This window comes from Zonotrichia albicollis, chromosome Z (assembly GCF_047830755.1).
Source record: "Zonotrichia albicollis isolate bZonAlb1 chromosome Z, bZonAlb1.hap1, whole genome shotgun sequence".
NCBI classification, from domain to species: Eukaryota; Metazoa; Chordata; class Aves; order Passeriformes; family Passerellidae; genus Zonotrichia; species Zonotrichia albicollis.
Window position 1 is genome coordinate 35829383 of NC_133860.1, and position 24045 is coordinate 35853427.

The window sequence follows — 24045 nt, forward strand, 5'->3', positions numbered from 1 at the left end:
GGAACTGCCAGTTTACATGGAGGAAAAGCTGTGCAGTGATTTAAGGTGCTGATCACACCAATTGTGAATTTGTAGTTGAAATTTGGTAGATACAATAAAGAAAACTTAATCCAATATTAAGCTGATTTTTATGTGGTTAATGCAGATTAATGCGTGCTGTGTGTAGCTACATTTGAGTGTGTGGGAAAGCAGAACATAAGACCGTTTTGCAAGAACTGTTCTGATTTTTTGCTTGACTGCTAAGTTAATGGCAAAATATATTTTCACATAAATGCTTTGTCATGTGTTCTTTGTGCCCTGACTGAGTTTTTGACTGGACCACCAACTGGCAAACATACATGAAATTGCCTCTTTCATTCAAACAATGCCAGCTAGATTTGAATAGCTTTCAACTTCATTTCAAATGGTTATGAGACACACTGTCACTTACTAAATCTTCTTTGACATTTCCTTTGCAATCAGCCTTGTTCTTTAGAAATGCCCACCTATAGAGCTCAGAATTTTTTCATGCCTAGTGATTTCTATCCTTGTGTGTTGTGCTAAGGCAGCAGTCAAAAACATTGCTGAAACAAAAGTGCACCCACACAGCTCCATCCATCCATCCATCCATCCATCCATCCATCCATCCATCCATCCATCCATCCATCCTTTCAAGCGGGATGAGTTGGAGTCTTAGTAGAAGTAGTAGTAGGTTCTGGAACTGCTGAGTGCTATCTGTGCAATAATTGTCCTGTAATGTTTAATACAAGATTCTTATTCTGTATCTCGCTGCATTTAAAGCCTGAACCTCTTGTCACTGAAGTCAGAATAGAAAGAAAAATATAGTTTCCCTCTTAACAGGAATAACAGTCTTAAGTGTGCAGAAAAAATGTAGAAATAGGATTCAAATACACTGTGAACATTTGAAACTCAGCAAGTAAATAGTTGCTTTTAATTTTGTTGTTGTCTATCATGATGCTGCTGTTATCAAATTGATATCTACACCTTACTGAGAGAGAAAAATCCATTGCTCCAATCATAGGGGTAGTTTTCACATAAACAAAATAGAATTTTTTAAAATCATGTGGGTATACTGGACTAACAGCCAGCTTTGGTGCATAATTTGACCTTTTGTTCATCATCGTAGAATTGTTCAAGTTGAAAAAGTCTAATAGTATTGTTGAGTCCAGCCATTAAGCCAGCCACCACTATCTTCACTACTAAACCGTGTTCCTAAGTGATAAATTCACACTTAATTTGAACACTTTTAGTGATGGTGGTTCTACCACGGCCCTGGGCAGCCTATTCCAGTGCCTGACCATCCTTTCAGTTAAGTTTTTCCTGATAAGCAGTCTAAACCTTGCCTGGCACAATCTGAAGCCATTTCCTTTTATTGTGTCTCTGCTTGTCTGGGGCTTTTCAGGTGGGGATAGAGAATCATAAGGTCTCTCCTGAGCCTCCTTTTTTCCAGGAGTAATACCCCCAGCTCCCACAACTGCTTCACAGCACTTGTGCTCCAGACCCTGCCCCAGCTCCATTGCCCTTCTCTGGACTCTCTCCAGCCCGTCAGGGCCTTTCTTGGAGTGATGGACTAGAGCTGGACGCAGCACTGGAGGTGCGGCCTCAGCAGGGCCCAGCACAGGGGGTCAATCCCTGCCCGGGCCCAGCTGATCCTAGCCAGAGTGCCATTTGCCTTCTTGGCCACCTGAGTACACCTTGGCTCATGTCAGTTACACCCTGAGCAGCTTTCCAGTTACTCTGTTCCCAACTGTGGAACTGCCTGGGCTTATTGTGACCCAAGGGTGGGACCTGGGACTTGAGTCATGACTGCATTCAGACCAAAGGGTTATTTAAATGCCAGTGTCAGGTCAGATGTTTGAGGGATCAGGTGCTGCTGTGGTGATTAGTCATGTAATTTCAATTAAAGATACACATTTTTCTATGGTTATCATTCTTTGTTCCTGGTGAATTTGTGATGAAGCAGTAGCACATTGACAGGATGCATGGGTATTGATGTGCATAATATAACTGTGTGGAGGCAGAGCTAGGATTATGACTTTCTACTTTTTATACCAGGCTTACTGAGTGAGTCCCATGAAGTACTGTAATCATTCTGTCATTTGTATAAGCACTGGCAGTATGCTTAGTATTATACAATTTGAAGTGTGTCTTGTTTTCCTAAATAATACGTGGTATTTAATATAACTGTAACACATTGTGTATATATGATGTGTTATCTGTTTCACTGAAAATACCAATGTAATTTCATCTTTTGTGAAGGTGAGGCTATGTCTTTAATAGCACTACTAGCTGAAGATGTACTGAATGCTTTTAAAGGTTCGGAAATTGGGGTCTAGCAGTTTGTAAAGACTGACATTCTGTTTCTCTTTCCTGCAGGTGGACCATACAGTGGCTTAGGTGAAGTCATCCATCGAGAGAGTGTTCCAATGCACACATTTGCCAAGTATCTCTTCACCTCTCTCCTACCTCATGATGCTGAATTGGCATACAAAACTGCACTGAGAGCCATGCGGTACGTATTCATGAGTTATCTAAAAAGAGCACAAGTAAGTAGATGTGAAAGGGGGAAAAGGTTTGGTAAACAAGACCTAGTCTCTTTTCCTAAAATATGCATTCTTCCATTCAAGGAGTCAAGGAGGTACTGTTTCGGTTCTGTCATCCATAAAGTAAATGGTACTTGTAGTAACTATATTATAATAATTTGTAAATGTCCAATTAGTGTTTATTTATACTTGTAAAACTGGATTTTCTGTTTCAGATACTTGTAGAATCCCACACCTGGGGCACAAGGTTTTGTGTTATAAAGCCACTTTAGCATATCAATTCTCCCACCCATGTGGTTGTGTGTGTGCATGATGATATTGGTAATGAAATAAGGAAAGAGATATTTTACCATAAGCCTCAGGATTGTTTGCTGCTTAGTCTGCTCAGCAGGACAATTTGTTTCACTCACCTTCTTTATAAATTGACTCTCACCAATAGATTTGAGTGGTGTAGTGAGAGCCTTTGTGTTGTTTAGTGCTTCATAACATGTTAACCTCTTCTGGGTGAATGCTGGGATCTAAATAGAGTAAATCCAATGGCAGCAAAATGTCTGGTGTGCATCTCATTTGTCTTCAGTAATCAGGAAAAAGATGTTTCTCAGTCAGTGTTCAGTGTGTGCTGTCTCAGGACTGGTCAGATTGGTAAAGATATCTGAGAAAAAACTTCTGAATGGGTTTTCAGGGACCTAAATGATCATAGATAAAACTGTTGTCCACATAGAGTTCAGGGAAGAAAGTGGTCCCATCTGAATGTCTGCTCACTGTCAAGAACCTAGTGGTTGATAGTTGGCAAAGAATAGCCACAACTGAGCACTAAAAGCAGTCAAGTTTTAGACTATAAAAAAGAAAAATTGTTGAGTTTTCCTGGTCATTATCACCAAGCATGATTGCACAGTGATTGAGGGACGTCCTATCCACGTGAAGAGTGTTCAGCTTCATCAAACAGATTGTGTCTGTATGGCTTGGAGGTTTCTGGAGCTTGGAGGTTTCTGGAGGCTTGGAGGTTTCTGGAGCTACTCTCTCTAAAAAGCTAAACAGTGAGAAAATAATTACAATGTTCAAAGGACTAAATGGGAGGCCCTGCATAAGAGCAAAATATAGCTGTCAGTTTAAGCCAAGGGTCTGCTTAGCCTGTTGGGTGTTTTTCTGCCTCCAAGAATGTCTAGTAATGGATGTTATGAGAAGAGTCTAAAAAATGTGAAGAGTGACCATGCATACTTGCTTGTTACAGTTAGCATTTTAGGAAATAGATTGAGAAGACAAAAGTACATTACTGATGAACTATTGAGAACATTCAAATGTGTGATCAGAAAGCTACACTGGGCCACTTAGGGTTTACTAGTCTTCTTTTATCTCAAGGTAAGTACATGAATTACTGATTATATCAGAACAGGAAGATATTACAAGATATCGTGCGGGTCTTTGGTTGGTTTTGTTTTGTTTCATTGTTTGTTGTTCCTTTGGTTGGTTTGGTTGTGTTTGGTGTGGTTTTGGTTTTTTTTTAAGGAAAAAAGTTAATTATTTTGTAAAACATACTTGTTGTGTATTTACTTTGAAGTTACTACCTTAAATTATGTCTCAAGAGGTAGAGTTTGTATGGATTTTTATTCCTTAAACTAAGCTATTGAAGTGATCCTCCAAGGCTGAAGTATTCATCCATCAGCAGCTTCCTGACTGCCTCAGTGAACATGGAGTCAATATCCAGTTTCATTTGAACAAGGATTTGCCCAGAAACCAGTCATAACTGAAAAAATCTTTTTTGAAAGTTTCCTTTCTCAACTGGAAAAACTAACAAGACACTGAAAGATCCAAATGATGAAATCTCCAGTTAGTCTTGGGTAGCTCCAGCCCTCATTTGCTATAAAGCTGTCATCTCAACCAAATAAATGACTTCTTAAATGACCAGTATAAGAAGGAATTGTTGTTTTGTTTCCATCTGGTGAAATCACAGGAGACATCAGTGCAAGCAGGGCTATTTTCCCTCCAGAGCCATTTTTTCATCACTTTATAAGACAGATAAAGGTTCAGCCCAAGACAGTAATCTTTCTTTTTGCAGTTTGATATTTGGCACTCTTCAGAAATGTGGGCTGCTGTCTTGAATGGTGGTGGTGGCAGATTTAGACACTTTCTATTCCATGTCTCTCTGCATTCTTCTGCACTTCTTAAATTCTCCTGAAGAAGGATGATTATTCTTTCCATTCACACCAGAATGTTAGTTCAGTGAATAAAGGACTCCCAATACAAACCAAATGAAAAAGTAATGTAATACTGCTTTGAGGAGACAAGAATAAAGCAAACATGAAGATTGAATGTGTATCTCATGGCTGAGAAGTTGAATGGGTCAGAAGATAAAAACTTGAGCATCTTGTCTTGCATGGGAGAAAGGAAGTGGCTGTGGCAAGGACAGAAATCCCATGTGGAAGTTAGTAAAGGCGTTGCATGGAAATCTGTACAGCTGCTCATGCTTTTAGAAGTGAAGCATTTTCTCACATTTATTAAAGAAATTAATTTCCCAAGACCCCAGGTAGTTGCTCTTCAGATAGAAGTGTTCAGTGTCAGTCTGCATGGGTCAATTACCCATGGCAGCTCAGGAGTATTTAACCTTCCTGTATTCAGAAATACCTGTTGCTGTTAAGTTTTATGAGTCCTATTTTAGTGTATGGAACTCTTAATATGAAATAAATGGAAACTGAGACCAGAAAGACGTTCATGTATGCACCTCAGGTCTGCAAGGACAGGGTTGTGTAGTCCTTGATGGTCATTTCTATTTAGTTTTCTGCTTCAGGACTGAAACATATGGAGCATAGCCTTGGAGAACATGGATCTGCAGTTGACTGCTCACTTGAATATTTCGCTTAGTTTGGTTTGATCCTTTGTTAAGCCTGAATTTCAGCCAGACTTTGGGACCCAGACTTCAATGGTGATGTTTATTCACAAGGTAGCTTTGCTAAAACCTAACTAAATAATTGGTATTTCAAAGAAAAAAAAAAGGTTAAGAATGCTAAATCTACATGTGGTTTTCTGGTGTTCCCTAAGCTTGCCAAAATTGTGTGAATGCCACCAATTCACAGCAGCACATCTTTTCACAGCAGAAGAGCACAGAAGCTGGCAGTTAAATGCGAAGTGACAAAAGATTTCTCCAAAACAGCCTTTCTTTCATGCTTTTTGGCTGTTAACTCTTACTCATAACCTACTAATCCCTTTCTTAATTTAATAGTTAGGATCTTTTCTGTTCACTGAAGCTAGCTCATAATGCATCTCTGCAACCTCAGTCTATGCTTGGAAAAAATCAGCTTCAGAATATATTTATGAAGAGGTGTCTTTGTGATGCTGGAGAATAGATTTGACTTGATACAAGAGTTTTTTTCCTATTTTCATGCACTTACATGTGTGTGATAGTTATTTGGGTGGTGTGTTGTATTTTTAACTGCCTGCTAGATGCCTTTCCATATATTCAAAATTACCCTTTTCAGTGAATGTTTTAAGTATATTATTATGCTGTATTATTATTTTACTAATATATCATACACTTCAGGATATAAAAAAAAAACCTGATGGAAGTCAAATCCATCTTAATGCAAAAAAAACCCCAACATACTCCACAGTTACAGAACTTAGGTATTTGTTTAATTATAAGAAATTGTAACTTACATTTAAATGGGCTTATTCTATAAGAAATAGTCTATCACTGAAAAAAACACAATGCATTGGATTTTCAGTGTTCGGTAGTTGCAGTTTTGTGGACAAAGAGATGCAACTTCCTTGATCGTCACAGATCACTTCCTTCTAAATAATCCCATGCATATGAAAGCTGGTAGAAACAGACCTCCGATACTAAGAGACATCAAGAAGCTAAGCACTGGAAAAGCTTTTCTTCTGGACATGATCTTATTACTATTTATTTAACCATCCATATGCTGAAACTTTGCTTAACTGTATTTTAAAAAAAAGCCTATTTTTGTACTGATTTATAGAGTTGCTGATGTACTGTCAGTATTTAGTATATAGCAAGGGCAGTAAGGTTATATTTTTGTGGTGGGCTGTCATTTGGATTGTAGTAGTCAACAACACGTTAATTTGAAATTTTTAATGCTCCTTGTTGGCTAAGACTGTTGTTGATTGATGAATACTTAATGAGAAAATGGAGTCTGAATGTTGTATTAAAGGAAACTGACTCTCTGTCATTGCTGTTTGGGACCCTAACATCTGATTAGGGTACATTATAAAATACTGATAGGTTAAAAATGCCTATTGATATAGGAAAGTTTGGCAAATGAACTTTTGAGATTCCGCAAGAAGAGAAGTGGTTTTCCAATTTTTTTTCTGAAACTGTAAAAACATATTTCATAGACAATACCAAGTATTCTTGCAGCTTTAGTTTAGCTCATGAGCAACCAAATGTAATAGTGGTTTAATGAAAGAGGATTTCTTTCTTATTTCAGGTTGCTGGTACTGGAATCCACAGCTCCTTCAGGAGACCTGTCCCGCCCTCACCACATCGCATCTGTTGTTCCAAACCGGTATCCCCGCTGGTTCACCCTAAGTCATATCGAATCCCAGCAGTGTGAGCTGGCATCAACCATGCTAACAGCAGCCAAAGGTACGTTGCTGTCAGTTATGTGCTCAACTAAATGTGTGCTTTTAATATTGCATGCGTAAACAGATCATAATAGTCATGCTTAGGAGTCCAGATCATAGTCTGGCAATAGTTTGAAATGGGCACAACAAACTGAACTGGCTTAAATCTGTCGTGTAACTTTCTAGCATAGTAGTTAATTTAGTCATCGGGTAGCTAGATGAACTTGATATGAGGTTGATGAGACAGCTTGTTATTCTCCTGACACATGACTTTGACTGTGAGACACAGAAGTGGACAAGTCAGTTCCAAAATTCACAAATTAGAGTGACTTTTGGCCCCATGCTGCACTAACACCTTCAGATAGAGCAGTTTGTGGTCTCTTATATCTTTCATTCATATAGAATAGAAGGTTTCTAAAAACAGAGTGTGTGTAATTGACACATCATACTATTGCATAGCAATGTCAGGCTCAGATATAATGGACCTCTGGGTGTTTTGAGAGCTTGTTCCATTTTGATGATTCTGTTTATACCTTGCAGGTGATGTTCGGAGACTGGAAACAGTGTTAGAATCCATCCAGAAAAATATCCACTCCTCATCACACATCTTCAAGCTTGCCCAGGATGCATTTAAAATAGCCACACTCATGGACAGCTTGCCAGACATAACTCTTCTGAAAGTTTCTCTGGAGTTGGGTCTTCAGGTATTTCCCTCATTTGTTGTTATTATAATAGAAGAAAGAAATTTGATGCAGTGTTGGTGCATGTAGCTTTTAAGCACAGGAAAGGATATTGTCTTTGGGCTCTGTCTGGACTTGGTTTTAAGTTTTATTTTCTACTACAAGGCTCAGTGTACTAGTGAACACAGACCAAGAATCTGCACAGTCCCTTTGTGCCATTCAAGTGGAAGGCAGAGCTGGTGTTTGTTGGCTGCACTCTTCTGTTCAGGGCTGAGGGAGGCCCGGTGTGGTGGATTCAGGATTTTATGTAGGACTGGCTAGAAAGTAAAATTACTCTGCTTGCTGGAAATGCACTGTATTTTCTGCATGGTCTTCAGGGTTTCTTCCCTTTTCTTTTTCTTCCTTTCCCCTAAAAAATGAGAATTGATACATGCCTGTTGAAAACCAGGGTCAACCATAATGACTGGTTGCTAAGGCAGAACATGTTGGCACCAGCCTTCTCACTTCCATCAACATCCTGTACTCCACAAGCTGTGGTATAGTCAGATGCATCTGAGTGTGCTTGAGGTGTACAAGTACTGCAGATCAGTTTTCAGGCTCTGAGGAGAGACTTTGCAAGCAAAAAGGAGCCAGACAAGTAGTGAATATTACCTGACACTTTTGAATGTTAGAGTTTACGCAGTTCTTTTCAACAAAAACAAATATCTCCATCCCTCTTCAGGGAATTCTTAAAAAAACCATGCAAAGATCAGAAAACCATTTATTACTTTGGTTCAGTAAATAAAGCTCCAAAGACTTCTGGGGAAAGTATATTTTCCCAGTTGCTTCTTATACTGAAGAAAGGTACTAAAATCTTTAATTAAAAAGCTGAGGGTTCTGTATGCTTTGTTAGGCTTTCATATTTCCATGGTCACTGTGGAAATCTGTTTGTTTCATTTGCCTTAAATGTTTATGTGAGAGAGAGAAAAATCCTTACAATTGACCTGTGTGTCACCTCAAGTTTTCACCAAGTATCTTTAATGGCAACAGAGCACTTTGGGTATTCATGGATACTCTTTTTGTGGTTGACAGTGTCATCAGAGTATCTTCAGCGCGATCTAGTGAAAGTAATGTCACAAACCCAACAAACTGGAACTGTTGTAGAATTTGCCCACTGTTCTGTTCCAAGCTTAAGAAAAGGTGTTTTAAGAATCTTAAAGATTTGTTTTCCAGAAGGAAGATGCATAGCAGTGTAATTTCCAGCAATTCCCAGCTGTGTAGTTTCTTACAGTAAGTCTTTTCCTGCAAGAAACAGTGTCAGCACTGTTTCTAGTGGCCTATAGATGATTCCCCCTTCTTTCACCCTCAACTTAATTGTAATTAGGTTGTCTGTGTTCAGTATCCAGTACCTGACTACTTACCACAATTTTATGCCCTGGAATATTACACGATGATTACCGATATACTTGTGCATAGAGGAAGGAGATGTTACATAATTTAATTTCAATAATTGGTAATTGATTGTTGGTTTTTGTTGCTTGGGAGAAGGCTTTTTTATGGGATAGGGTTTTTCTTGCCTCCAGATAAAACAATCTCCGTCTTCTATCCTTGAAGAGTCTGCAGTTGGAATTACTCTCTGGAATTACTCTCTGTATGCTGTTCAAAAATACCCAATCAGTGTTTTTCAAATTGTCTGACATATCAGCTGAAAAAGAGGAAATGGAGAGAGCAAGAGGCTGCCATTTTTAACTCCAGTGTGTTTGAATACTTTAAAATCCCTTTCTGTTTGTCTATGGCCTTGGTTTGCAACTTAAATTTTATTTTGTTTGTGTTCTTTTAACAGGTGATGCGGATGACACTGTCAACGCTGAATTGGCGACGGCGGGAAATGGTGAGGTGGTTGGTAACATGTGCAACAGAAGTAGGTATGTTCTGAAATGTTTCTCTTGTCAGCTGCTCTTACAGGGCTTGATCTTCCTTGTAAACACCCAATTTCTGCAAATGCCTCCCACTTCATGTTCATCTCTAAAATTCCTTTGGTGAGAGCACATTATAGCAGTGATTAGTGGGTGTTTTTAGGCACAAAGCAAGTGAGACAATAGTTGAGTAATGCAGTATGACTGCTTTCCCCCATAAGCTGGAGGTGTGCATAACCTATGCGAAGCATACCCAAAATACTCAATACAGAAGTGGGAAATCAGTGCTCTCTCAAGTAGCATGTTCAGATCATTTTGGGCTTTGCTATAGATTTCCTGCCTGTCTTCATGAGGCATCTCATAAATCTTCTGTGTTAAGGTTTACCATGACTGCATTAAAACCTGTATGGATGTTTAAAAAAAAATCAAAAAGCAGCAGCAATGCTAATGGGAACAATTTAAGTACTTATGATAACGGAGCCATTTTAATTGTCAATAAAGGTATTTCTGGAGAGCATGTTTTTTTGTTGTATTTCTTCCTTCTTCATATATCTGAGTTGGATTGTATTGCACAGATGCTTCTTGAGTTTCAGAACTTTAGGAAGATTGCTGCTGCTTATTCTCTGGATTAATTCATTCTTTGCTTTATGCTTAGCTGGCCATATATTGTTGTCAATAGCATGGGGAAATAGTTTACCTTTGTATGCTGTCCGCCAGAAAGTGGTTTGTGTCTGCAGATTTTCATGCAGTGCTCTTGTTTTATTGCTTTTATATCTTTGCTAAGGTAATTTTTGCTGAGGTTATCTTACAGATATTAGTGCCTGAGTGTTATTTTGTGCAGCTGCATCTCAGCAAATAAAATACTGGATTTAAAATTTCTTCAAATTGGTTTACGTATTCTAATAGAAGTGTCCTGTAAAGAACCTAAAATGTTGTCCAAAGTACTCTTTAGACTTAATCAACACAGTAAAGAATCAATATGGTAATGCTAGGAATCTGTTTATTTAATTGAAGATACTGTATTCTCTGGCTATGCTGGTTTGCTGCAAATGAATGGTGGGGTGCATGGAAAGCATTAGAGTCCTGCAGAGAAAATAAAGACCTCTGTTTGTGGTTTAGTTGGGCTCACAAGTGTGTGTAAACTGCCTCTAGCAATAAGGCACTCCAGTTAATTCTAGGTTTAACTTATGGAACCCATCAATCAGTGTTTCCTCCGCCTGCGAAACACACTGGGAATACAGTGGCACTGAGAAATATAATATGCAGTAGTTCATATTGCTCATTGTATTCCTCTAATAAGGGTCTTGATGATCATGTATTTGCAAATTTGATTGCTTTAAGGTGTGCTTAATAAGTTCTGCTAAGGTATGCCTTGGTGTTCCCTTAAGAAAGCCTTTCTGCCTACTTTTCACATGTGCTGTGCCTTGAGATTTACAGTGAGAAAAGAGGTTGCAATTGCCGTGGTGTGCAAGGTGAGGGCTGCTTTTGAGTGAGATGATAAGACTAAATGAGCCAGAATGTTTTACTCAAATTGTCTTAAGTAAAACAGTTCAGCTGTCACAACAGGAGATTAAAACTTATCTTGCAGGCTATTTTTGTTATTTTCTGGGTTTATGTGATTGCTGCAGAGTTTGTACAGTAGTCTTAGATTTAATGTTCTTTTCTAGCCATGCTGTCTGTGAGCCTTTCTTGCTGAGTTGTACTGGTAACCTCTTAGACTTTGTGGGAAGTATAATCTGCTGAACATCTCTATCTGCTGGGTTTTATCAATTTTGACTAATCCTTTCTTTCTCTCCCCCAGGTGTTTACGCACTGGATAGTATCATGCAAAATTGGTTTACACTTTTCACTCCAACAGAAGCCACTAGTATTGTTGCTACGACAGTGATGTCCAACAGCACCATTGTCCGTCTGCATCTGGACTGCCATCAGCAGGAGAAACTAGCTGGCAGTGCTAGGACGCTTGCTCTACAGTGTGCCATGAAGGATCCTCAAAACTGTGCCCTTTCTGCACTGACCCTATGTGAAAAGGATCACATAGCTTTTGAGACTGCTTACCAAATCGTTCTAGATGCTGCTACAGCTGGCATGAGCTACTCGCAGCTTTTTACCATAGCACGATACATGGAGCACCGTGGTTACCCCATGCGGGCCTACAAGCTGGCCACCTTGGCCATGACACATCTCAACCTGAGTTACAATCAGGACACTCACCCTGCCATTAATGACGTTCTGTGGGCATGTGCGCTCAGCCACTCCCTTGGGAAAAATGAGCTAGCAGCTATAATACCTCTGGTGGTCAAAAGTGTCAAGTGTGCAACAGTACTGTCAGACATTTTGCGTAGGTGTACTTTGACCACTCCTGGCATGGTGGGACTTCATGGAAGGAGGAACTCTGGTAAGCTCATGTCACTGGACAAAGCCCCTTTACGGCAACTCTTGGATGCCACGATCGGAGCCTACATTAATACAACTCATTCACGTCTCACTCACATCAGCCCACGACACTATAGTGAGTTTATAGAGTTCCTCAGCAAGGCACGAGAGACCTTCCTAATGGCTCATGATGGTCACATCCAGTTTACACAGTTCATTGACAACCTAAAACAAATCTACAAAGGCAAAAAGAAACTGATGATGCTGGTTCGTGAACGGTTTGGTTGATGAAAATGCGTGAATGGGGGACTGGGGGGGAGGGGTGGTTTGTTTTTACTTGAGCCTGCCTTTGTATCCTTTTTAACTTAAAGAAACAGAGCCACACCGGTATTATATGTGTATAGTTATATTGAGTTTGCAAACTGAACTGTCATGTTGTGAAAGTTTGTGTGTTTAATTTTTTTTTTCTTTTTTCTGTTTTGTATGAGAGAGAGGTTAAAAAAGGTTTGGTTTACACTGAGTATATGTTGTCAAGTGGCAAAAGCCCACATTGCTCTCCTGTTCTTTCTGTATACGTTCACAGCCTCAAAAACAAACATATATTGCAATGGCTTTAAAAACCAAACAAAACACCTCCATCCTGTGATAAGTACCTCGAATGGATTCAGCTTTACTTCTTTGTAACTCATCCTTACATTTCAGCATATTTAAACAAACCAACAAATGAGATACTAATAGTTAAAAGGCTGACCACGTGGCTTTGCAGTGCTGTTCATCCAGAAGCATGGCACACAATGCTTGTGCATGTGGAAACTTAGCGACTGTCAACATACATTCTCAGGGATTTAACAAAAAAATTAAAAAAAGAATGAGAGCATTTATTGTACTGTATATATATTATAGTATATGTCTGAATATTGAAAAATATAACATTAACTAATTTATAAAAAAATCTATGTAATGCAAAATACTTGAAGCTGCAGTAGCTTGGTTTTAAACAGAAAAAACCTATCAGAAGGACTACAGTGCGCCTTGCTTCAGGGTTGGCTCAGGTGGTGAACTATATGCTGGGCATCTATGCAGAGCCACCTTTTGGATTGCATGGTTGGACTGATACCTAATGGGGAAAATTTTATATATATATATATTTATACAACCTGTGTATACATATATATGTATACACACATACACACATGCTTGTAACAGGCACTATAGTAAAGAGGGACAACAAAAAATACACAGCCAGAGCAGCAAGCCTTAGCATTAAGAATACAGTATGCCAGAATTGGGGTTTGTGCCTCATAGCCTAGAAGACTTAAAGAATATCCTTTTTGACACAAAACGCAAAATGTTTTCCAAAATTATTGACATGATACGTAACGCCTTTGCAGTGAGCTAATAATAAGCTAACCTTTGTGCACAAATAACATATATATATTATATATATATATTCTGCATAGGTATTTTGACTTTGTGCAGGACAGAAAGTTGTGTAGGTATGACTGTTCTACTTTTCAGTTTGTTTTTTTAATATATTTTATTTTCTCTAGAATTACTCAAACAGAAGCAGCCTTCTATCTTGCCTTGTCTTAATGCTTTAAAATAACCAAACTGGAGATCTAACTACCAAACTGTTCATTATATTATTATATACCAACCTTGGTTACAGTATAGTGTCTTTACTTTAGCTGATGGTTCTGTATCCTTGTGCTTTTTAAAGCAGTTTTTATGTTTTGGTGCAAAAGTTGTCCAGTGTCTCTTGTTCCCTTCATTAGAGAACATGCTAGAAGTATGTTTGTAGGTATTTTTGTTTAGAAAAACTATTTCATGCTCTCCATTTTATTTATTATAATAGGTAAAAAGGTTGTACTTCATCACCCATGTAAACATGCTCATGAAGTTGAAAGTAATTAAGATTTGATACACTGATATCAATTTATTTATGTAACTAAATCACTGTTTTATAAACTTGTTAATGATCAACAATTTTTTTGTTTTGATTAAAATTAGTTTTTTGAAAGTTGATTCTGCCTCCTTTAATGGTGTCTGTTACTGGAATTGAATTCTGTTCATAGATCATGAATGCCCAGCTAACAATTTCACTGCAGTGTGGTGGTATGCAATACAGCCACCAAGCCCAGGAAATAAATGTTGTGTTCCTCAGGAGTTCTGCTGAGGAATCGTAGCTGCTGGTGGAAGAAGACCTGGTGAGGAGAGAAGGGGCCAAATGCTGCCTGTATCTGGAGAGGTGTGTTCTGTACATCAAACAGTAAGCCTTGATGTACCATCCTGGTGGGATTCTGGAGGTGTGTGTGGGTGTGTTTCCACTCTGGATTATTTGGGTGGCCATGAGCTGAGATGTGCTGTGGATGTATTCAAGGACAATTATTCCTGTTCATCGACTGGCTTTTCTAAAGTGTTTTGTGTATTTTGAGTCATGCAGCTCATTCCACACAGTGTGAAGTTCTTGCTTATCAGCTGATAGGTGAGATTTCTATTTTTTGGAGCCCTTACTCCATAGGAGCTGTGTGAATTTTTGAACCCTTGGAGAATAATGGAATATGTCATGGTTGCAAAATGAAGAGGAGTTTTCTGCTTTACCACTATTTAATCATCTTAGGAATGTTATTTGATGTCATATTTGATCTGATAATTTTCAATTCCTTTTTTTTTTTTTAGTATCTTCAGCTGCAAAGAGAATTAGTATGCAGCACCAGCTAACAGAGATACCAGTGTAACCATGAATTCTGACAGTGAGGCTTGCGTCACTGAAGATTAAGAAGGAAAAGGTCTGAATCTTTGTACAACTTGTCATGTAAAATATGAGTCTTTTACCAAGTCTTGCTAACAGCTGAGATGTCCTGACCTAATTGTGCTAACACTCAGTGACATTCTGTGACTTCAATTCCTTCCAAGTATTGAATTTTCATTACATTTTTGGTTCAGTACTTTGTCTCAGATTAATTACCTGTCGTGGGCAGTAGCACAGGAAGGAAAAGAGGAAGTATCACTTCATTTTGTAATAGGGTTTACATGGTTGCTTTTTTTTTTTGTGGATGTTTTAGTTGTTTTGATTTTTTTCTAATTTTACAAATAATGCTACAGTAGGGATAATTCTGGATTATTTAGATTGCAAAATTGAAGCCTTTTTTTGAAGACCAGGCGTTAGAATTAAATGCAGTCGTGGTAGTTATCACTTGGTTTGGACAAGCACACGGCTGCTTCTTGCAGAACTGATGGAATCCTATTTGGCTTATTTTCATGACTGAGTAAAATCTCTTCCGTGCCTGCACTGGTACTGTACAGTGCAGTTCATACCACGTTACAAGCCCTCAAGGACTAACAGACTTGGCCAGTCTCTCTAGAAAACATGTCTCAATATGTCCTGTCCTTGGTTTGTGAACGTAGGAGGAACCACCAAAAAAAGAAAGGCCGGAGGGCTCTTGCTAGAGGATTTCAAAAGTCTGAAAGTCACCCTTTAATATTTCTTTAGTGTTCTGTCAAATTAGTTCAAGCTTTTCCTTTCAGTTTTGGTTTGGTTTGGTAAGTAACAAGTGCAGCAAAACTGAGGTTCTGCTTACATGGAAATTTTGTCTTCTGAGGTGTAGTTAGAGTGAATTTGCAGTGATTTGTTTTCACTGAGATGCCTTTATCTCAGTGATTTTGTAAAAATTGGGTTTTTTTACTGAAAAATTATACAACCTTCCATTTCTGCTTTAAAAACAAAAGTTATGGGAGTTCATTTAATTTTAATAGAGAATATGATTTGGAAAAGTAGCAGTATAGCTGATACCTTTACCTGAAGTAAGAAACTTGATACCCTCAGGTCTTCTCTTGCTCTGCAGTTTTGACTAAAGTATTCAGAGACAAATATTTTTCCACTATTTTAAATGCTTGCCCCGTGTAAAGTGTGTACTTAGTGCAAGAATAAGTGGAAAATAAGGAACATAAACCACAAAGTGTTTTGCTAGCTCTTGCATTGCAACAGGCAAGACTATACTGTTCACTGTATGAATATGAAATGAAAAGCTTTGTAAGAATCTTAATTGGAGAGACAACAAAGTGTCAGATTCAGCTTTCCTTGTAGAGGAGGTTGCTGGGATCTGCCTCCTGTGGAGAAGTGTGCTCTCCATATTGCACATGGGAAGGTAACTCTTGCCTCTGCTAATACCCTGGGCAATCAGCGTCAAGTAGCACCTACTTGTCAGCTGAAATGTTTGCAGTCCATCTTTATGGTGTTATCTGTGTCCTGCTTTTACTAAAAATAGAGAATTGTGTGCTCTGAGAAACAGAATCTGTCTTAAAAAGAAAATCGCGTCCGCTGCTGTATTTGCTGACAACTCCAAGGTCATAGGACATAAGATTTCTATTAACATATATTGACTACAAAGCACAAGTTATTTCTAAAGCCAGCCTTGACTAATTTCCATAGCTTTTTAGGTAGAGAACGATAATGACTAGGAAGTACCACAATCATGAGGCCACCCAATGAGTCATCTTTTGCTGAGTTTTGTAACAAATGCATTTAATTGTTGGGATATTTTTTCTTCCTCTTTAGCCTTTGTCGTTTTTCATATGTCATTTAAACAGCTGTGTATTTGGAAAAGTGTTTACATGAAAGGTGATGTACTTGTGGTTTGATGATGTAAAATGAGCCACAGAGCTCAACCATGGTCCGTGGTATTGGAAGAATCTGTGGAGCAGTGAATGGGAAGGGCAAGCTGATGCAGGGGCTGGTGACCTCAGTAAGGCCTAAGTGAGCAGCCACAGCTGACGTGCAAAACCAGCACTGTCTGCCTTTCCACCACTCTGACCTTGGAATTGTATGTCTGACCACAAGGAAGACTTGGTTTGGTGTCTCAGGCATCAAAGGCACATCACTGTTCACAGAAGGATTCTGCAAAGTCAAAAAATAGACGAGGGTGATTAAGGACAGAGCTAAATATTCCTCTGGTGAAGCTGCTGGAATTACATCAAGGCTAGTGTTGGCAGACACTTTTGAGAAGCCTGTTATAAGAAAAAAAGTAGCAAGAGAAATAGTGCCAAATTCTGCCTGGTCAGTGGGAAGGAAAAACCATTTGAGGTTTGTGGCCTTCATTTTCAGACAATCTATATTGCATTAAGCAGCATGTCTACTTGTAACAAGAAAGTGCCTGGCTTTTCCAATTCCCAGGCAAGAGTCATGCAGATGACAACTCATCTCTTATGAAGTGATGTCCCTGAGGCCTTCTGTTGCCTCTGAGAAGGCAGGCTGTGGGTCAAAGGCTGGCCTTGCTTGAGCCATCTTGCCAATATTTTGAGGAACCCTGAGCAGCACAACCAAATGAATTCAGGAGGAACCCTGAGCAGCACAACCAAACCAATTCAGGAGGCCAAGGTTACAACAGAGAAAATGACATAAAATGCTTTCCCAGCAAGATCCCATTTGTAAAACTCTGAACAGCAGTTGGTCACTGAAATGAATGAAAATGGTGGGTTTTGAAGAAAACATGACTTCTTTTGTGCCTCTGATTGATCCCTCAAACATGTTTAGTAGATCAGTAGGTTAATTTAAAATATCCCAAATAAACACCAAAATGGAAGACATGTTAACTTGTTCCTGAAATGAGCGAATGTACTTAAGAGGGGAATTTCATCGCACTCATACTCTGCCTGTTGCACTGTGAACACGGAGATGTGAAAGGCAGCTCTCACTAACACCGTTGTGACAACCATCACCCCTCTCCAGCTGGTTTTGGTGGGAGAGAGGTAAAGAGAATCTATTTTTGGGTGGTGTTTTCTTTCCTTAGTTTAAAACCTTTTTCTCTCCAGCCACCTGATGACTGATTCCATTTATGGCATAGATGCAGCATGGGAAGACTCTCATAACTCAGGATGTGTTTGCTCCTGTGTGTCAATACAAATGCCTGACCTAGTGCATACTTTTTTCTCCAGCAGCCTGCAATTTCTACATATTACAGGAGGTTGTCTCCACTTCTGTCATGCTGCCAGACTTGGGGACTTTTAGTTTTGAAAAATGGGCCTCTCCAACCATTCTTGCAAGTCTGGAGTCCAATTTAAAACCACTATGTGCTACAAGGCCTTTGGCTTAGCTGCTACTTAGCAATTTAGCAGGTCTTTCATAGTCTTTGTCTAAATTGTTTAATGCGAAACTGAGAAGCCTAATAGACATGTTTGGAATTTTAATGTGAGATGATACCAAATACTGAGAAAGAAACTTAAGTATTGCTTTATGGAGTGGTGATTGTAGAGGGAGACTGTACTCAAGAGTTTTCATCTGCCCTGAAACTCTCAGTATTTTATGTGAAGGAAAGCCCATGTGAGGAAGAGTTAACATAGTGGCTTTGGTTTCACAGCCTGCATTTTCCCAAGTATCACTGTATTCTCCATCTGAAATGATCCAGGACTTTTCCTGTATCTCAGCAATTTGTTTTTTTCAGTCTCACCAGTCACATGATTCATACAATGTTGTGTCATGTTCCTCTAGTAACTGCTGGACTGCATTACCTTAGTGTATTGTTTGTAGAGTAGAGTTTGTCCAGACTGGTGGGTTCACTTTGACTTTGCATGGAAACCTTGAGCCAAACACTGGTAAGTTACTGCACCTCACAGGTAATTAGGGGCTGTATGTGCTATCCTCATTTGTGGAAGAAGTGGCCATGGCACATGAGGAAGCAATGTGGCACTAACCGGAGTTTGATGTCATTCATTTTGTGAGCATTTGGACTTTGTTGCACAGCAAATGCGGGCAATAAAAGCCAGAAGCTAAAAAGCAATTTTTTTTTAAGGCAGTAATTCACAATATTTGGTCTTTCATCAGAAAGAATAAAGTCAAGAAAACAGTAATTACTGGCAAGAGTTGGAAGTGCATCCGTCGTTAAGCATATGCACTGCCAAGGCACAAATTCTCCACTCCTAGAAAAGTTCAGGTTACCTAGACAGGATAATTTTGTATTTTAGTTGCCAGTTTTTTAACACCCGAATGGTCTGTATGCAGTTTGTGAGTGTGTGTGGGAGACCTAATTGGATGACCTAAAATAGCACTGACTCTGTTGAGCCCAGTATGAAAACACTAGTTTATGCACTTGTTTGTGCTGCTGCATTGGAGAGCAACATGTTTCTGGCACACTTGCCACACTGGTAATTACACTGGGCTATCTCATTGCTCACCCTGCATTACTTACAATACATCTAGGTTATCCATTACCAGCAGCAATCCTAAATCTCTGTTTTCTGGTGATAGGAAATAAAATGAAAAGACATTTCTACATTTGGACAGGTGCTTGAGAAGTGCAGCTGCCTTGAGAGTTCTGAGCAGAAGCTTGAGCTTTAGTATCTGCTGAGTTCAGGACCTGAATTTGCTACTAATTTCACAGTGGTTTTGTTTTTGCTGCTACTCAAGTGTGGACTTAAAGGTGAGTGTGTTCAGTGGAGACAAATGTACTCACCTTGTGGTGTGAGGACAATGTGCGTGTGTGTATGTGGGTGTCCAAGCCCAAACATGGATATTATCCGTTGACCAAAGCTTTTCTTCAGGTATTGCAGTTGGATGAAGCATTTGTGGAACAATGTGTAGACCCTCTGAGTTGGCTAGCTGATACCCATATCCATGAACAGCCTGCAAGGGCATGCTATGGCCAGGCCAGAGGGCAGCAAGGGGAACAAAACAATGAGTCAGCATGTTTGTTTCTGTCCTGAAGTTCGTGTCTTGGTAAGCCATGGGCTTAGGTAGCCCTGGAGAAAATGCTTCTCCCTTCTTTTCACTAGTACTAATTGCTTCTTTGCTGTACAGATGGTGGCAAAGATTCAAAGATTGATCGCTGTGCATGGCATGTGACTGAGAGATCACAGACCTTTACAGCCTCCCTGTGTTGGGCCCTCCCATCCCATCCATGAGCCTGACTGACTGCTGCCTTTGTTTGGAGCCAATGCTCTTCTGTGCAGCTCTTGGGTTTCTGCAGCTGTTGCAACTTGCCTGCAGTTCTGTCAAGTTTCTGTAGGTAAGAATTTGGAGTAATTAAAATACTGAATTGCAACACTGTGGATTTATGGTTAAATTCAGAAAGTATAGAGTTTTGGAATTCTGCTGTAAAGAATAATCCTTGCCTAGTTGAATGCATCCTTGAAGTCTGACTTTTCCAAACAGTGGTTTTCAGCTTGCTACATTTATTTTGTGTTCAGCAGCATAACTGCAGAGTTGTTTTCATGTTACAGAAGCACATACAAGACACAGATCTCTGGAAGCTGTAATTCAAGACTAAATAGATATGGTTTTTGGGAGCTTTTTTCCACAAATTCTTACTCTATATACTAGGGGTTAAAAGTCCTATGGCAGGGATCCTTAACATGAAGACCAGATGTAAGTCTAGAATTGTCTTTGGATTTAACTCTGTTTTAGTAAGATATGGAATCTTACAGCTGAGCTTCAGTGTGAGAATAGTCAGGTCGATGGTTAACTTCCATAAGATACTTCACTATCAAGAGGGTTTAGCTGCCCAGTGGAGTGCTCAGCCTGTTCCTTCAGCAGCTGGTGGGAGCCCGTGCAAAGTGTATCACTCTAGGGGACATCTGCCCAGAGCTGCCAGGGTGATCCCCACTTCCACCCCTTTCTGCAAGGCTCCACTGATGGAACCTGGAGGAGCCTGTCCTGCTCTGCCTGGAGGGATCCATGCCTGTGTGAGACACAGTGCATCTCGGAAACGGGCTGCAGGGAGTGTGCCAGGGAAGCTGGAGAGGGAACCTCCAGGCTTTCTTAAATGGAGAAACTTTTCATTTGATTTCCTTTGTTTTCGTTATAACAGCTTAAAATAAAAAGCAGAATAGGAGTGAAAGATAAAACTTAGACAAATTGCTTCTCCACAGCTCTGTGTTACTCACTGATGTTCTGCAAATGTATCAAAGCTCTTTTCAGCCAAGCGCTGAAAAAACTCTCCTGTTTAAAGGCAGCTGTTTCAAGTGCCTGCTAAAGTAGGTTTTCAAACTACTGCTTGCTTGCTTACCTAATGGTTCGTTACAGGACTGCTGCAGAAATGTGCATGGAGAGGAAAAGGGAGATTCGCTCTTCAGGTGAAGCTCCTGCAGCAGTAATATTAGAACCCTCAGAAGAAGTGGTTGTTTGTCTAGCAGCAGCTGCTTTTAAAGTTCTTAAATTGTAACTGACTACAGCATGAGAGCAATGAAAGTAAAAAGTAAAGAGAAAGAAAGAAAAAATGTCAGAGGCTGAAGAAAATTCATTCTTTTAATTTAGTTAATTTTGGGCTACAGAACTGTCTTAAAAATTTGGATGCCACCATTGTTTTAGGTATGTGTTTGTGCATGCACACTTCTTTAAAATCTTGATATAGAAACAGAAGAGTTGTGTCTGTCCCTGCAAGTGCCATATGTTTATAGCTGAGTTATAAAACACTTCAAAGCAGGGGTTTATAATGAAAATAGTAACACATCCTTAAGCATGTTGATACCAACAGGCACCACCATAAAAGGGTTTAAAACAAACATCTGTCTTTTTTCTGGAAGAGGATATACTGGCTTCTGCCTGAAGTGAAGCTTGTAATTTCTGTTCTTCAAACCAATTCAATCTTCAATGGCATCTAAGAAACCCTGGGTGTTGTCTGACACTTCTGTTGGTGCCAGTAGCAAAATAATGTGTTTGATGTCCAAAAGCTTTTACAATTGCAATATAGAAATGACAGCCATTTTCAGAACATGTAATTTTTCCTCTGTGTGTGATACAGTGCATATTTTTCTAGCTTCTTCCCTACTTCTTATTTCCTGAAATAAATCCAAATGTGTAGCAACTGTTCTAGTTCTTTGTGTTCCAAGTGCAACCACTACACCTGCTTTCATTAAAATTCCTCCCACGATAAACTTAGCTTTTAGACATTCATGTGTCTTACTCATTTTCTTACAGATTTAAGTGGGCTTCTGACTGTCTCATAGGCAACAATAGGCATTTAACAGTGGCTGTAGCTAAAACTTTCACCTATGCTGTTGTGAGCACTTTTGGAGTGGATCCTTCTCTTTTGTTAGCAAGCTGCACCCCGCCTGGGAGTGGAGCAGGGAAGCTGTGCAGCATTTCACAGCTGCTCAGGGGCATGAAGCTTCTCTGTCACACTTGACATGGCAAAGCAGATCTGTAGCCTGGATGAAGTGATGCAGTTCAGACTTGAGCTGTGATCCCAGGGGATAACATACTCTGCGAAGCAGCACAAGCAGCAAACAGCAGCGTTAAACACAGGAATGCTGCTATTCTGTTGGACATGGCTGAGCCTGGCGTCACTACCAGACTGTCACTACCACAGTCTTTCCATTCTTTTGCATGATATGTAGAAACAACATATGCTTTTCCTTGTTGTTCCCCGTGGAACACGATGTTCTCTGTCACAGGGTCTCCTGGTCTGTCAGCAGCCCACTGCAGCCTGGTGCCCCAAGTGAACTATGTGGGCTGAAACTTTGTTGACTGTAGGGTGAAAAATACCCCTAAAGGGGCTCAAAGAAAAGGCAGGGAGTGTTCATGGTCAGCCTCTGGGGCCACAAGTAAATAAAAAGGGGACCGTATTGCTTTGGGGTGACATGCTCAACCAGCTACTTGATGGGCAGGAATATACTGAAGAAGTGTTTTCAAAAATAAAAAAAAGTAGGTTTAGATTAGATATTAGGAAAAAATTGTGAGGGTGGTCAGGCACTGGAACAGGCTGCTCAAGGAAGTTGTGAATGCCCTATCCCTGGAATTGTTCAGGACCAGAGCAATCTGGTTTATTTAAAGGTAGCCTTGCCCACAGCAGAGGTGTTGAAACTCTATGATCTTCAAGGTCCCCTTTCAAAACAATCCATTAAAAATAATTAAAAAAGGAAATCTCAGTGATAGAGAAAATAAAGGGACTTGTCTGCATCTTCTGAGCTGTAGTGTGATCAGTAGTTTCTACAACTGGGGCAGTAGAAAACCATCTGATATAAGATGGACTGCTTTCCCCTCTGATGGAGGTGCAGTATCACACAATTCCTTTCATATCTTTAGCAAATCTCTCCTGCCAAACTCCCAGAAACTTCCTAATTTTCAGCAGCCCCCAGAAGGCTCAGGGGAGGCAGGTACCGAGTCAGTTGATGGGGAGATTGGAAAACAAAACCATCTTCAGAACCTCAAGCCAAGGACACGAGCTGCAAGCCGGAACAGCACAACACAGGGTGAGATGAACTTGTTTGCCCTCAGTTCATGACCGTGCAGCTCTGTCCTTTCAATAAGCCAGACAGGGGCTCAGCTGCAGTACTTCTGGTTATGATTTCGGATCTATGTGCATGAGGAATGCCTTGGTGCAAACGTTAGGCGACAGCAGTAGTCTGGAGCATAGCCTAGACAGTCTCTGCAATGCCATCATCTTCCTGAAAGTCTGCAGTTCATGCTTGGAGATCTCATACTCTTTCTTCTCCAAAAGGGCACCGGAAGATTTAACTCAAAATCCTGAAGCTCCATGATCTTATTTATTAGGTTTTGCTTCTAAAGACTCGGGGTTTTTTTAGGTTTTCCTCTAACCTGCCTACCTTCTGCATCAGTCCCAGTGAGAGATGACTTTGTCAGGTTAGGGCCCTATTCTTCACTCTAATGCTATCCTAGAGGGGACTCACAACATGTAACTCAGGTGGAAACAAAAAGCAAACTGTGCAATGTGTCCAGCCTTTACATATGGCTGTACTTTTGTGAAAGGTGGGTGTTTACTTCACTAAACCGCAGAACTGAAAATAATGATGAGATTTTGCTTTAGACTAATCACAAATACAGCAGTGGTGTGTTACCCGAATAAATCACTCATTGGAAGCTGCTTTGTGTCTTACTTTGATAATTAATAATACCTGAAATGAAGTTGTCAGGTAAATCTTTTTATTAAACTGATGTCTTCTGAAGACCACAGTATGGCCCATGTCTCCTTGAATCACCTATGCCTTCAGAGTAGGTATTGGAATTGGCACAGAAATAAA

At 39.8% G+C, this 24045-nt stretch overlaps 1 protein-coding gene across 2 annotated transcripts in view; it reads left to right on the forward strand.

Annotated features, from left to right (window-relative positions):
• Positions 1–14097, forward strand: part of ZSWIM6 (zinc finger SWIM-type containing 6) — a 110436-nt gene extending 96339 nt beyond the window's left edge. For both annotated transcript variants that reach the window (XM_014268992.3, XM_005489777.4), the window contains 5 exons: positions 2377–2512; positions 6986–7143; positions 7662–7825; positions 9624–9705; positions 11498–14097. In XM_014268992.3, the coding sequence (XP_014124467.1) occupies positions 2377–2512; positions 6986–7143; positions 7662–7825; positions 9624–9705; positions 11498–12360 (1403 nt within the window). In that variant the 3' untranslated portion in view covers positions 12361–14097. The remainder of the gene's footprint in view (positions 1–2376; positions 2513–6985; positions 7144–7661; positions 7826–9623; positions 9706–11497) is intronic.
• The last annotated feature ends 9948 nt before the right edge of the window (positions 14098–24045 follow it).